This window comes from Schistocerca serialis, chromosome 7 (genome assembly GCF_023864345.2).
Source record: "Schistocerca serialis cubense isolate TAMUIC-IGC-003099 chromosome 7, iqSchSeri2.2, whole genome shotgun sequence".
In the NCBI taxonomy this organism is placed as follows: domain Eukaryota; kingdom Metazoa; phylum Arthropoda; class Insecta; order Orthoptera; family Acrididae; genus Schistocerca; species Schistocerca serialis.
Window position 1 is genome coordinate 326,200,830 of NC_064644.1, and position 15,192 is coordinate 326,216,021.

The 15,192-nt window shown below is 39.1% G+C and overlaps 1 protein-coding gene across 1 annotated transcript in view; it reads right to left on the minus strand.

Moving 5' to 3' along the window:
• LOC126412650 (RNA-binding protein NOB1) overlaps positions 1–15,192 on the minus strand; it is a 62,092-nt gene that overhangs the window by 42,063 nt on the left and 4,837 nt on the right. Inside the window, exons 3-5 of the mRNA XM_050082346.1 lie at positions 14,161–14,369; positions 10,400–10,939; positions 2,662–2,901 (exon numbers count right to left, since the gene is read on the minus strand). Of these exons, the coding sequence (XP_049938303.1) occupies positions 2,662–2,901; positions 10,400–10,939; positions 14,161–14,369 (989 nt within the window). The remainder of the gene's footprint in view (positions 1–2,661; positions 2,902–10,399; positions 10,940–14,160; positions 14,370–15,192) is intronic.

The following is a 15,192-nucleotide window of genomic DNA, read 5'->3' on the forward strand; positions in this document are numbered from 1 at the left end:
GTTTATAGAAGATGGCTTTGAAGCTCGAAAGGTGATAGGAGAGCCATTTGTCGACTTATCAGCAGTGTATGATATGGTCTATCACCAGCTACTACTAGTCAAGGTCTACAATCTGACCAAAGATTTAGGTCTAACCAGACTCATCGCCACCCTCCTGCAGAATCGCAGGTTCTTCATCGACTTTCAAGTACAGTGTAGTCGAGGGAAGAATGGCCTCCTGCAAGGAAGTGTTTTGGCTCCAATTCTGTTTAATATATACACAAACGACCAGGAGCTTCTTATATGCTGACGACCTTGCTCTAGTCATCCACAGCACAGATTTTGAATCAGTGGAGAACAACCTCACGAATGCCCTTGAAGATCTATCCAGATACTACAATACATACCACCTTAAACCAAACCCTTCAAAGACCAAAGTGTGTGCTTTTCATTTGAGAAACATAGAAGCCATTCACAAGTTGAAAATAGTATGGTCGGGGGTCAAACTGGAACACTACGAGACTCCAAAATACCTGGGAGTGACACTTGACAGATCTCTCACTTCCAAAAAGCACTGCATGAAATCCAAGTTGGAAGTTACCACCAGGAACAATCTCTTACAGAAACTGGATGGATCACAGTGGGGTAGTCAACCTGAAACAATCCGAACATCTGCAATGGCACTATGGTGTTCTGTAGCAGAGTATGCCTGTTCTGTTTTGTATAATTCAACTCATGCCAAACAGGTGGATGCAGCTCTCAATCAAACCTACAGAAGTATAAGAAGTTGCTTGAAATTCGCTCCAGTCGAATGACTTTACCACCTCACAGGAATAGCACCACTACCTGTCCGAAGAGAGATAGCTTCGGACAAGGAGAGAAAGGCAGTGGAACAGGAAATTACCCATCCTCTGTATGGGCACGAACCGCATCTGCAATGACCGAAGTCAAGGAAGAGTTTCCTTAAAACATCAAAGGAACTTAGAATTACTGCTGAAAAAGGTAGGTTACAACTATGGAGGGCTATGACCTACCTTCCCCTGGTTGGAAAAGAGTTGTTGAGGCTTTACCTCCAGGCCATGATGGGGGATGGACAACTTGGAAGTCCCTGAATAGACTGAGATGCAGAGTTGGAAGATCAAAAGTTAACTTGGTAAGATGGGGATACACTGATCCAAATTCAGTGCGACTGTGGAGAAGGACAGACAGTTCGGCACATGCTTTGGTGTCAATTGTGCCCAGTCTCCTGTACAGAAGATGATCTTCAACAAGCAACAGAAAATGCACTGCAAGTGGTCAAATGTTGGTCAAAAGTAATTTAATCATAACTGTGTAAAATGTATGCACATGTACCTGTATGTTTCTGACATGAGAATAAAAAAAAAAAAAAATAAAAATAAACTCCGAAACAGCTCAAAATATTTAATCATTTTTCTGAAAAATTATTTCTCAACACAACCCACCCTGCAACACCCTTACCAGCTTCCTAGACTGTTTCTGACAACCCTGATAATTTCAACGGCACATGTTAAATGTTTCTTAAGAAAGTAAACAATGTAAAACCTGGGACAGAATGACAAAACACTTTTAAAAATAGAGTAAGCTACTGGACAACATTTTCCTTTAGACTTAGGAAAGCACATAATTTCATAAACACATAACTCGTACACATATAGCACTGTCATTTCTGAATGATAAGGTCATCTCAGCACTGGAGAAGACAGTGGCTGTGTGTCTTGAGTTGTCAGTATGTGAATGCCTGTGCATTTTTCTAATTATGAAGGAGGACACTGACAGTTTAATCTACTTTTAAATGAACCTGTCTGCTGCTCAACGCATCTCTTATGTGGTCTGTGGTATTCTATCCTAGTTCATATTGTCGTTTTTCATACAAAAGGGTAACAGTGCTGCTCACCAAAAGTAAATGGGAATCTCTGGAAGAAAGGAGACGTTGTTCTCACTAAAACCTACTGGGTAAATACACAGAAGAATCAGTATTCGAGGAAGAGTGCGCAATTCTTCTGTTGCTTTCATTAAGTGCACTGTGTAGAGATCAAGAGAATAAGAGAGATTTGGGGAAGAGCCGAGGCAAACACCATTTTTTTGCTACATGTGGGAATGGTATAGGATAGCAAGTCACTGCTATTGGTATGAAGCACACTGCATCAACCACAGTACAGTGTGTGTATGTAGCAACAGATTGTTTGAGATCCCAACAGAGGGATGCAGTAAACATGAACCAGTAGCAACAATTTTGTCCAGAATTGCAAATCACAGTGTGCAAATCTCAGTACTGCATTCCTCTTAGCCCTCAGTTGTCATGCAAATTTATTTTCCTCTCATGATAAAGCCTGTTTAATAAACAGCATGGAGTGTTCAGATGAAAATAATCTCTCAAAAAAGAAGCCACATTTGGATCTGATACTTATTGGAATATAAAATTTATGAAGGAGGAGAAAATGTTTCATTGAAAGAGAAAAAACAAAAGGTATTGATGAAAAATTTGAAGATATTTTTGAAGTACAAGGTAAAATAAAATGCAATCAATATTTAAATTCAACAAAAATATTAAAAATAAGAGGAAGACCTCTACAAAACTAATAAGAACAGTCTCTTAAATATGTACTTTTAAAGGACATCTTTTTAAGGATATCTTTTGAGGAAATTGAAACTGCTTATTACCCGTTTCCCTTTTCCTGAGAGGGGTCGTCTTGTGTTGATATGTATTTCCTGAGAGCCATCTTCTTTGAGAGTTACAGCCACTTTCTTCAATGTCCTGTTTCCACAATGAGGGCAGAATACTTTTGTCATAATGCTGGTTCTTTTAAAGCATGCATAGCAGCGGAGAACAAATGTCCTAGTTTGTCGAATCAGACGACCATCAATAGATAACACATTCAGGCCAATTTGTTTCAAAACATTCTGTAAGAGAGACAGAAAGAAAATAATTGAGTAATTACACTTTGGATACGAAACAACAGCTTATCACTTCATTGGAAATTTGCCATTCAAATGTATCTATGAAAGAAATAGCAACTTCAATATGTGTAAATTTTATATCCAGCCAACGTTTGTGGTTTTGATTTATAGTTTATTACATCATATAAATAAAATAGTGTATGTGCTTACATTTTTGAGAAAACATTATAGAGGTATGCAGTTTACTGCAACTACAGTATGGAAAAATGAAAAAACAAAGTATGTGCTCTCTCTCTCTCTCTCTCTCTCTGTGTGTGGGGGGGGGGGGGGGGCAGGGAGGGGGAGACGGGTGGGGGGCGGGGGAGAGAGGGAGAGAGAGAGAGAGAGAGAGAGAGAGAGAGAGAGAGAGAGAGAGAGAGAGAGAGAGAGAGCGTGCCATAGTAGAACAGATGCAATGATGACTCCTATCACTTTAACTTCGGTTATTGCATAACCAGGCTCATTTCATTTATGATTTGAGCTTTGGAAAACAAGATGGTAAACATTTCCCTTATAAAAAAAAGAGATAATTTAGATGCATATTAAGTCTTTAATAATTTTGCTAGACAATACATACCTTCTAAAATTTATTCTGTACTTTGAGGCATTCAGAGAATATTTCTGAAGTATTGTTAATAGTTTTCCTGAGGAAACTAATAGATAAGTTGGCATACTTAAACCAACAGAGTTAGTGTGTATCAAAAAGGAGGGCTAAGGCAGCAGCAGTTAAAGGCAAGTATTTTTAAGAATATATTACTAGCTGCAGCTACTAATAGTGGTCAGCACAGTGGTCATTAAATTAGCAACAGCAGATAATTTACCAAAAAGGTATAAAGAAATATTTTATATCTCTGTAAAAACTGTGATTTCAGCATCACATTTAATCTCTAAAGCAGTTTTAACCATGTATTTGCTATCATGTTCTGAATAATTTTCAAAAGGAAAATTTACACGAGAAAACTATAAAATTAGGGCAGCAATTCTACCTCATGTTTCAGAATAATTTTCTTTAATCAATTTATCTAGGCAACTTATGTTGCTAGAAATAGAAAGTAGCATCAATAATCTCATGAATATATCTTTAGCTCAATAATGTTCATTAATCACTTATGTGAAACATGCACTATTCAGAAATAAAACAGATATGTTAATGAAGACTGCTGTGCTACCACCTGCATCACCAGTGGTGCTGGTTATTTTTATTGTGGCTGTGATGGCTACCCAATTATGGAAAATGTGCAACTGACAGAGAAATTTTTACCGTAGTAAAGAAAAGGAAAGGAGCAAGTTGCATTTTAGAGCAGTGATGTTAGGACTTTGTTAAATGAATGGATTAAGATCAGTCCTTCCAAATAAATTAAAAGATTTAGGGTACGATGCAAATGTAACAGCTTCAGTTTAACTTTAGTGTTCAAGCGACTACAGTCAAAACTCTATAGTAATCCAATAAGAGAGGCAGCCTGGCAGTACAAGAGAAAAAGTGCAAAAAACAAGGAGTTAAGACAACAAAAAATGACCCAATATTATAAAACCAAAAAATGGAAAATCCCGAATGGAATAACAACAATATTATGAAACAGGTAGATTGCTGCTCATCTTATAGAGGAGATGATCAGTCACAGACAGCCACAATGAAAAGACTGGTATACAATCAAGCTTTCAGCCAAAACACATTCCCCCAAGCACAACTCGCACACATAGGATCACTGTCTCTGGCCGCTCAGGCCTTTTTGTTGTGTCTGTCTGTGAGTCAGCATCTCCTCTGTATGGTGAGTAGCAATCTATCCTTTTCATAATACTGCCAATAATAGGTAATAATCACAGGAGAAGAATGTCAAATCAGGTGCATAATTCTGGGTACTGAATACCGAGTTACTAGAATACGTTAGCCAAATCAGCAAACATCAGGAACCTCTGATTCAGGCTCTCTAAGAAAGACACTGGTAGCAAAAAATTAAGACTGTGACTACATGGTATGCATGCAGTAGTTTTGATAGCAACATCAGTTAATATGAATTATGTAAATCAGGATATCTGACAAATTACTGGCTAAGCTTCATCTCCTGAATGTGAAAATTGTGCCAGTCCTTGAACAGTAAAACAAGACCTTGAAAAAGTGCTCTGCAAAACATGTTATTGCTGTGCTCTAAGAAGCCTTCAAGAGATAAGAGAAATGGGTAGGCACTCATAGATGGATATCACTGATGTGTAGTTCCTGACTCAATCACATGATATGCAGCACTGTCTGCAATGGAATGTGTCTCAAAAGAGTGTGCTAAAAGCAAAGGATGAGCCTAGTAACAGAATGTAGTATTCATACCAAATTTTGTACTGATGGCAAAATACAGACATGAAGGAATACATGTTTAACACACTCCACCAAGAGCTAAAAACATCAATACATACGAAGAATTTTTAGCACCAATAACGGAAAATGATAGGGCAAATTGAATATTTGTAGATGTGTTTTAATTACCATGGCTGCGTGTAAAAAGAATGGTAATCAAACTATCACACCTGAATGCAAACAGGCTAGTACCATATTATGGTGGAAAGTGTTAAGTCTCATTAGGCCCCTGGGCTTAATGAGCACTGCAATATGGTGACCGAGAAGTTCCTGTACCCTTCACACCTTTAACATTTGGAGAAATAAATACTTGTTTTATAGGCATTCTTGCTTCAAAGATGATGAGAAGCACTGTTGCCAGTACTGCATTGTTTCAGTTGTGTAGTCACCGCTGACGTGAGTGGACACATTTACACTGCCGAGGAGTGATTAGTGGTGTGTGTGTGTGTGTGTGTGTGTGTGTGTGTGTGTGTGTGTGTGTGTGTGTGAACCCTGCCTCACTGTGAGAAATGTACTTTTGACTCAGGCTGTGTCAAATACAGGTCACACAGAATATGTATGAAAACATGGGAAGAAATGTGCCACCATAGCTCAATCAACTTCATTGTTTCCTTTGAAACCCACTCACAAAACCTCAGCTGAACTTCAAGTACTGCGGGCAAGAAAGAATTGAAATTGAAAGGATTTAGATTGAGGTTTGTGAATGAATTATCTGGTAACAGGCAGGAGCAGCTTGTTCCAGCCTGCCATACTTTGTTGTCACAATTTCCAAATCCTGTGCCTTGCCCATGTGTGTTATTTTCTGACAAATGTGCACATGTCTATTTCATTCAGGTGAAATGTGTTTTTCTAGTCTAAAGAAAATTCGCAGGAGTTGGAAAGGAACCAGCATCACATCATAATATGGGGCCACAGTGTTACCAGGGTGCCTGTTCAAATCAAACTTTTTTAAATGGCGACTTATATTTGGACATTTTACAAATGTGGTTAATACCTCAATTTGAAGACAAGGGAGTTGTGGTATAGTTACAGCAGGATGGAGCTCCAGTACAACCTGCCAATCAGGTGTGTGATTTTCTTGACGAACAATTTTGAAGCCAATGGACTGGGTGTGATTCAGCCACATTTCTAGTCCTGTGAAATGAAGACCACAAATCCTGGACCTGCTCACACCATACAACTTGTACAACGGCGTACTAAGCTGCTGCCAGCCCGTCCCCTCCGGTTGGAATCGAAACTCAATAAAGGAAATAAAAAAGAACCACACTGGCGAAAGCTGACCACCTCATGATCCAGCTGCACTGCAATAGCTCTTGTCGGCATGCCAGCGAAGTAGAGACCATCCGAAGTGAAGCTTCGTTTATGGTGCTATCCATGAAGATTGTTTATTTTCTGCCCGATTCTTGGGCACTAGCCAGAGTCCAGATATTTAGTGTATGTGTCGTCCCGCGGGAGTTGCGGAACGTAATTCCTGTGAAATTTTTGTTCATGGTATACTTTTCTGAAAGGAATAAAGAACCATTGTGAATCTCTACAAGGACCAGCCATGAAGACCCAATCTAAGAACATTTTACAAATTACTGTCAGCTTCGATAGCGCAAATCATTTTAAGGCCTACAAAAATCAAGAAGTATATATAGCTTTCTCAATATTATGAATCAATGAGAAAATGTAATCTGAAAATTCCTGTTTCTATAGTATCCAGTGACGATGCTATGTGGTTTTTCTATAGATTTTAAGAATGTCTCGTGTTCCTACTTCTCTCAGTTCCAAATCAGCTAGGTGCTAGCAGGTATGAAAACTGCTAAACCATAAGTTTACTGTATCTTATTCACAAAATGCTGACATGAATTATTTACAGGAGAATCGGAAGTCTGGTAGAAACCGACGGGAGGAGAAGATCAGTTTGGGTTCTGCAAAGATGAGACAGACAGTGGGAGCGATACTGACACAAGGACTTATCGTAGAAGATAAGTAAAAAAATCCAAATGTACCTTATAGTATTTGTAGGGTGGGAGAAAGCTGTAAACAATGTTGACTGGAATGAACTCTTTGAAATTACTATGGGAGCAGAAGTAAAATATAGTGTTTGAAGGGTTATATAAGAGGGGCCTTCAGTAAACACTGCAAAGCATTCTTTTAATAGACCAGTTTCGGTTGAAAAAAAAAAAAAAAAAAAAAAAAAAAAAAAAAAAAAAAAAAAAAAAAAAAAAAAAAAAGAAAGAAAAGGGCAGAATTTGTTGAGACACATCGTGCAATATTTCCGCTTGAGCCGCTGTAGTTTCATCAGGTTCCTATAGGTGGCGACACTGTACATAGTCGTCTCAACGGCGTCTGTAGTGGAGGTGCGTTCGAAGTAGAGCACTGTCACTGAATTACTCTCGGCAGAGCATCACAGACATTTACAGGCGCTTCCAGAATCTCTACGGAGATCTGGCAGTGAACAAACGCATGGTGAATCGTTGGAGAGGCGCCTCTCATCATCGTGACAGGGTCGCGGAAACCCGTCCGATCTCCGGCGTGCCAGCTGGCCGCACACAGTATCCCTCCTGCAATGTTGGAACATGCGGACACGCTCATTCGAACAGAAAATTTAAAGCCGCTCCCTCACTTGATAAAATCATGGCGATGGTCTTCTGCGACTATGAAGCAGTTATTCAGTTTGATGCCCTCTCTCATGGTTCAGCGATCAACTCTGAAGTCTATTGTGCTACCCTCAGGAAATTGACAAAAACTACTTCAGTGTGTTAGTGGCTCAACATCAGTACCAGACCTAATGATGAATTGCTCAGAAGTGTTGAGGAAGCTCTTTTACATGCAACTCCAGAGATTCTCCCCAGGATGTCTGGAGGAACATGGAAATATATGCATCTTCGTGTGAGGTATAACAGTGCACACACAGATCTGTGGATTAGATAATTTTTTATACATAAGTACTCCAGTACATGGTTTTGAACTAGAAGTACAAGGACTTGTCGAACACAATGTGAAAAACAGCTTTCCAGAAGCTGTGCCCAATAAAGGATCATGAAACACAAGCTAGTAATACTGGCAGTGAACAAAACAAGCACAAAAAATATGAAGATCAGTGAATTTAAAGAAAGTGATTCAGACGATTTTTTCAAATGTATTTCATCTTCCAAATAATTTCCTTGCAGTTGTATTCAAAAGTGTATTTCCTCAAACTCAATGATGACACAACGATACACCTCTTTGGTAAAGTTGTTCATATAGACACAGTTGTTTCTGGAGCATCAGAATAAGATCTACAAATTGTGTATTTTACATCTGGGTCCAAAACTGCATGGGTCCAGATGTGTGGATTTGAGACTTAAGAACCACCGACTTGTCTGGTGGATTTCTTCACATGCCAAACTTTTAGAGATTTGTGACTTAAATCTATTTCCTGATTAATACACATTCTCTCTGTGATGTATACTAAGAACACACTTTTCCTGTCCTTATTGTATGCTAATGTCCTGCATGTAAGCTAGGCAAGTGCTAAGAAAATGAGGAAAATTATGTGAATAACTGAGGGTTAAACAGGGCAATACAATTCTGCCATAAATTATCTCCCTCTTCAATATTTTAATATAATTGTAAATTTTAGTGAATACAATTATTTTATTGGTTATTGAAAGTAATTTGGAATTTTTTCTGGGTCATAGTTAAATTTTGTACTTCACTGCAGTTTATAGCAAGAACCCACCACCCCCGGGCTACGTTGCCGTTTGGGATCCGTGTGCAACATGTGCTGGAGTCCCTCGGTGTGGAGTCTGTACAGCCCCAAATCCTGGGTTTTAACTGCCTGCCACCCTGGTTACTGAAGAGGCCTGGAGTGATTTTAGATTTATTGCAGTACAAGAAAGATTGCACTCCTGCCACCGTTTTTAATGCAGCATTTTCTGCCATTTTATCTGAGCACCATGACTACATAGCCGTTTTTACAGATGGGTCGAAACAAGGGGATTCCGTTGGTTGCTCTGTTGTTTTTCCGGATTGTGTCCTCAAGATCCGACTGCCTCAGACTTTTACTTCTTTGATGCAGAATTGTCTGCGATCTTGCGGGCACTGGAGCAGATGAGACGTTCTTCCTGTCCTAAATTCCTTGTCTGTTCCGATTCACTAAGTGCCCTTCACTCATTGCAACGTTTGTATCCAGCAGATAAAATAGTCCAGACCATCCAGGATGCCCTCCTCCAACTACAGCGATTGGGGAAGGTGGTGGCTTTCTGCTGGGTTCCAGGGCATGTCTGCATTGCTGGGAATGAAAGGGCAGATCTCGCAGCCAAGGAGGCGTGTCTCGATCCACAAGTATCTCAGTGTGTTATACCCCTGCACGCACTTACCTCGCTGTTGAGCTCAAGAGTCATGCGTCGGTGGGAGGATGAGTGTCTGGAAGTGACTAACAATAAGCTCCATTTGGTCAAGCCCACAACACGTGTGTGGTGTACTTCCTTTCAGCCCCGTCGACGGGACGAAGTTCTCTTCACTCAGCTTCAGATAGGCCACAGCCCTGCTCCGGCGAGAGGACCCTCCAATTTGTGGTGCTTGTGGCATCCAGGTCACTGTGCGCCACATTTTATTGGATTCCGTTTTATTTTCTGACCAGCGGGCCGTGGCTGACTTGCCAGCGGACCTGCTATCTCTCTTAGGCAACACTCGGATGAATGTGGTTAAAGTTTTAAACTCCTGTGCCATGTCAAATGTTTTTACAAAGATTTTAGGGAGAGGATCTTAATTTGCTCACTGTGTGACACGATCGCCCATATTTTATGTAAGTGGCCAGCCAATGACAATTTCCTGTGGCATTCTCGTTGCGATGTTTTCCCTTTCCTTATGTTTTACTTTCTTATGTAGCATTTTCCTTCTTTTCCTGCTTTCTTTACATGTGTGCTTCACTTTTATTAAGTCTGTCCCCATTCGTTCCTTCTAATGTGTGTCAGGGCGCCGATGACCTCGACGTTGAGCGCCCACAAGCCACAACAAACACACACACACACACACACACACACACGCACACACGCACACACACACACACAATGATATGTGTACAGCATTACTAACAATTTGTAAAGCACAAAGAACATTAGGACACACACCATTTTACATTACCTGCATAGCAAAATCAGATGTAATACAAGCAACAGAGACAGGCTTGCTTTCTAGGTCACCGCCACCAGTAGATCTTTTTATTTCCTCAATATTCTCTGGAGTAATCCAGTCTGCCTCATCATCATACTCATCATCATCATCATCATCAGTATCATACCCTTCCTCTCCAGGGCTATCTTCACTGCCATCAGCATGGGAATCACGCCAGCTATGGAAATGTTCTTGATCTTCCACTGAATCTCCACAGGAATTTTTACTGTAGTTATTTGTTTCATCAGTGGTCTCTGTGCAACTGTTTTCTGTTGTAACAGATGAAGACATTTTACTGCCCTCTGTGTGTCTCTCCTCATTGCTTTGAAGCTGCTCCCTAGAGCAGTCCGTCAAAACAGTATTTTCACAAGGTTTCTTAGTTTTACTTAAATTACTTTCTTCTTCTTGTAGAGCCGCAGAAATATTTGTGATTTGTTCATTACCACCATCATTCCTCTCATCAATATAAGAATCAGTGGAATCATCAGATTCATTAGGTGAGTTATGGCCCTGAAAATAAAATAAGAGTGCATGAAAAAATAGTGTAGGCAAAGAAAATATCATTATGAAATTTTAAAAAGACATAATTGTACATTTTTCCTTCATTAATTTTATTTTACTACTACTATTATTATCATTACTATTATTCTTATTAGCCTCAAACTTCTGTCTCAGCTGGTTTAACTGCGGTCAAAAATATCTTTCAGATACTGCCAAGTGTAAAACTGGGTTATGGATATGCGAGTTTTAGGCTTTGCAGTGCACTTCCAAAAAAAAAAAGGGGCTTCTAAATCTACACGACTACTCTGCAATTCACATTTAAGTACCAAGCACCGTCAGACTTTTTTCTCTACCGTTCCACTCTCAAACAGTTTGAAAAAATGTACACACATTTTTCCATGCAAGCTCTGATTTCTCGTATTTTATTATGATAAGTTGTTTGTAACTGTAATTCTGAGGTATTTAGTTGAATTGATGGCTCTTAGATTCATGTAATTTATCATGAAACCCAAGTTTCACAGATGTCTTGGAGTACTCATGTGGATGACATACTTTTCATTATTTAGAGTGAATTGGCACTTTTCACACCATATATAAATCTTTTCATTTTCATCATAATAGAGGGAAACATTCCATGCGGGAAAAATATATTTAAAAACAAATATGATGTGACTTACCATACGAAAGCGCTGGCAGGTCGATAGAAACACAAACAGACACATACATACACACAAAATTCAAGCTTTCGCAACAAACTGTTGCCTCATCAGGAAAGAGGGAAGGAGAGGGAAAGACGAAAGGAAGTGGGTTTGAAGGGAGAGGGTAAAGAGTCATTCCAATCCCGGGAGCGGAAAGACTTACCTTAGGGGGAAAAAAGGACGGGTATACACTCGCACACACATATCCATCCACACATATACGGACACAAGCAGACAAGCTTTTTTTGGCCTTTGAGAACCTTTTCCAACTCACTGTTAAGACCAAACCTTGGTCTTGACATCATAACCATAGACCACCACTTACCACCAGTTATAATTCTCTTAAGGAACATCTCGTTCTCTCGTTCTCATTTGTGTGATCCAAAAGCTCCTCACAGATTGTGAGGAAAAGGTGTTTCTGGTTTTGACTCACGAGCCATGGGACAAACTTGGCAGCAACACAATGCATTCCAAGATGCTGTGTCAGGATTTCATGACATGATGCAACTGAAATGTTACATTCTTCTGCAATCTCTTAGACAGTTAGTGTTTGATTGGCCTGCACAATTTCATTGATGTTCCTGACATGAGCACCACTGGGAGATGCTGAAGGGCATCCTGAATGAGGGTCACGTTTGACTTCTGTCTGCCCTTTTTTAAAGCATGTGAACCATTCATAACACAGAAATGGCTTAAGAACTCTTCACTGTAGGGTTCCTGCATCATTTCACGCGTCTCTGTAAAAGTTTTCTTGAATTTCGTGCAAAATTTAATGCTAATGTGTTGCTCCTCTAGCTTTGCCATCTCAAAATTCATAAACTGTGCGACACAACATTCTACTCAATGTGGCACTGAACAATAACTAATAAAGATACAACAAAACTTTTGGCAGTTACACATTAAACACAGGCATGGACAGTGATGCCAATCACATTTTGCTCCAATCCACCTCTGGTGCAAAATTACAAATGTTCTGGAATTTTTTGAACGGACTTTGTATAGTAACCCCTTAATGGGGCAAAAAGCTTGCTGCAGAAGTATGATGCAAAGAAATAATGTGCCTGTGCATTGAACACAAAGTAAATATGTGTCAATTACCATGATTAAAAATTCATTATGGGAAAAAGAAACTGCAGCTTGAAAGTCGCCCCCCCCCCCCCCGCCCCCCCCCCCAAAACAAAACATCACTGTACACAATTATTATGTATACTTTGTTACTAACTAATTTTGTGTATAAAATAAAGTCAGTTTCTGGGAAGCTCAGTGTATGTACCCCTCACCATTTCTGGAAAACAAAGCTAAAAGTAAATCATATTAATTCAAGTACAGAGTACTGCATGTCACTTTAAATTACAAAGTCTGGATGTCCTAATTCCAGTATGTTAAGCAAGTGGTTGGGTTAATCAATAGGAAAATTTATCTGACAACAAACTAAAACATATATACACATCATATATGAACCAAGGAAGAATGCAAATACAATTAATAATATTTCCAGTCAGCTGCAGCATCGATAATCACTTGGCATCTCTGACGCATGCTTGAAACCAAGTTTCCCACATATTCACACGGAAGAGACCTCCAAATGTCTCGAATTCGTATTAGCAGCTGTTTCAAAGTGAAGTTCTTTTTTCTTTGCAATGTTTTTCTGATGTAAAACTATACATTTTCAGTAGGATTAGCATCAGGTGACTGTGAGGGCCAATCCACTACCTGAACAACTTTCTCCTTTTTCCAGTCACTGCACAGCCTGCTGTAGTGCTTCGGATCATTGCCCTCCTGCAGTATCCAGTCTTCATTTTTGTCAATGATAAATATGTAACATTTTCTGTGCATTTAAATTGTCAGTAAACACATGAAAATCTCAGCCGAGAATTCAAAGTAAACTAATGCTTTATCAAACTGCATGAAGGACAAAGGTTCCTCTAGTGGGCTGTGAAAGAACTAAGGCAATATCTTTTACCACCTGTGTGTAATGCCGACCACACTCTTACTTAGCAGATTGTAGTCACTACTATATTAGCAACGTACTAGGAGTTGCCATAGCATCCTAGAAACTTCTCAGTTTTTTTTCTTAGAAATTCTCATGTTATGCCTCAGGAACCAGAGTATGAAATGCAAGTATATATTGGTGATGAGCAAGAGCTGACTGTGTCTCTCAAATCGAGAAATCACAATTGTCACATTGTAGAAGCATACCAAACGAAATGCCACAGTATCATATAGGGGCACATTTCTCAATTACACGATGTAGAGTATTAATACTTCAGTATAAATTTTCTTGCCAAAAATACTAAGTAAACCACTTGGGCTGCCTCACATCACACATTTTAGTTTACACCTTCATCAAACAGTCAAGAACTATTCGATCATGGTTCTCTACCATTTAAATGGACCTGATATGAAACCCTTCCAGGTTCAGTATTCCCATTTGTGTGATAATTGTACAAATATGATTTTTAATGTGCTAAAGTTGAGTCCAATAACTAGTTATTTAAATATCACTGATATACTTTAGGCCACTCAACTCACCATCCTTTTGGGCACGTAAAATCCTGGGAGTTTTGTACAATCATCTGGTGCTTTTTTCGCAGTATTGATAACACAACTGAATTGTGGTTGCTGCTTCAGGTGGTCAGATCCCACTACCTCTTTTTCTAATTGATATGTCAGTGCTATAACTCTTATGTCTGTAGCAGAAAGACTTGTGTAGTCCCCAGTCTTCTTCGAAAATTCAGTAACTGGAAAAAAGAAATGAGAACTATTATTGTTAATTATTATGTATGGACAACTAAAATAAAATAATAAAATCTCCTTGGCTATTTAGGGAGACACTGATGAACTTGAACCAGTTTACATTACAACAAACATTATAAACTTAAATGAATAACAGAACTGCTAATTTTTTTTTTTTTTTTTTAAAGAAAAAAAGCAATGAGATGAAATTTATGGGCTGCAAAAGAACCATCGATTTCTGACACTTAAACGGAATCCTTCACATTTTGCACAGATTCCTGAAGACAAGCAGTGCGGACTGAGCTTCATCCTTCTTTCAAAACATGCTAAATGCTACAGATGGTTACCTTGTGGTTTAATTTCTTTACTTCTAAAGATTGTGCAAAACTATTGCTTACACCCATTCATTGTGTGTACAGAAGATTTACTGCTCTTTTGCTGTGACTAGTGACAACACAACTGCATGCTATAGCCAAAGATTAAAACATGGTGTACAGAGAGCAACACACTACAACTGCTTCATTCTAACAACTCACCTTGTCATAGGAAAAAGTCATGTGTCCACTGACAATGTTCCCTGTAAAACTAAGAAAGTGTATCCTATGGAAGTAATTCCAGTTTCACTAATGGCAAGTTACTGTAACTTCAATGTCAACTTCTGATCCAGTACTGACTTCTTTCAATCTTATTAAACAACATGTTAATGTGGAAAGCACAATGAGTTTCCTTCATGAAAGAAATACAGGGCATCTTGAACAATGTGGACTACCTTACCTTCTAGTTAAATCAGCTGAACTGCAACTAAAATACTGAACGAATACCAACAGA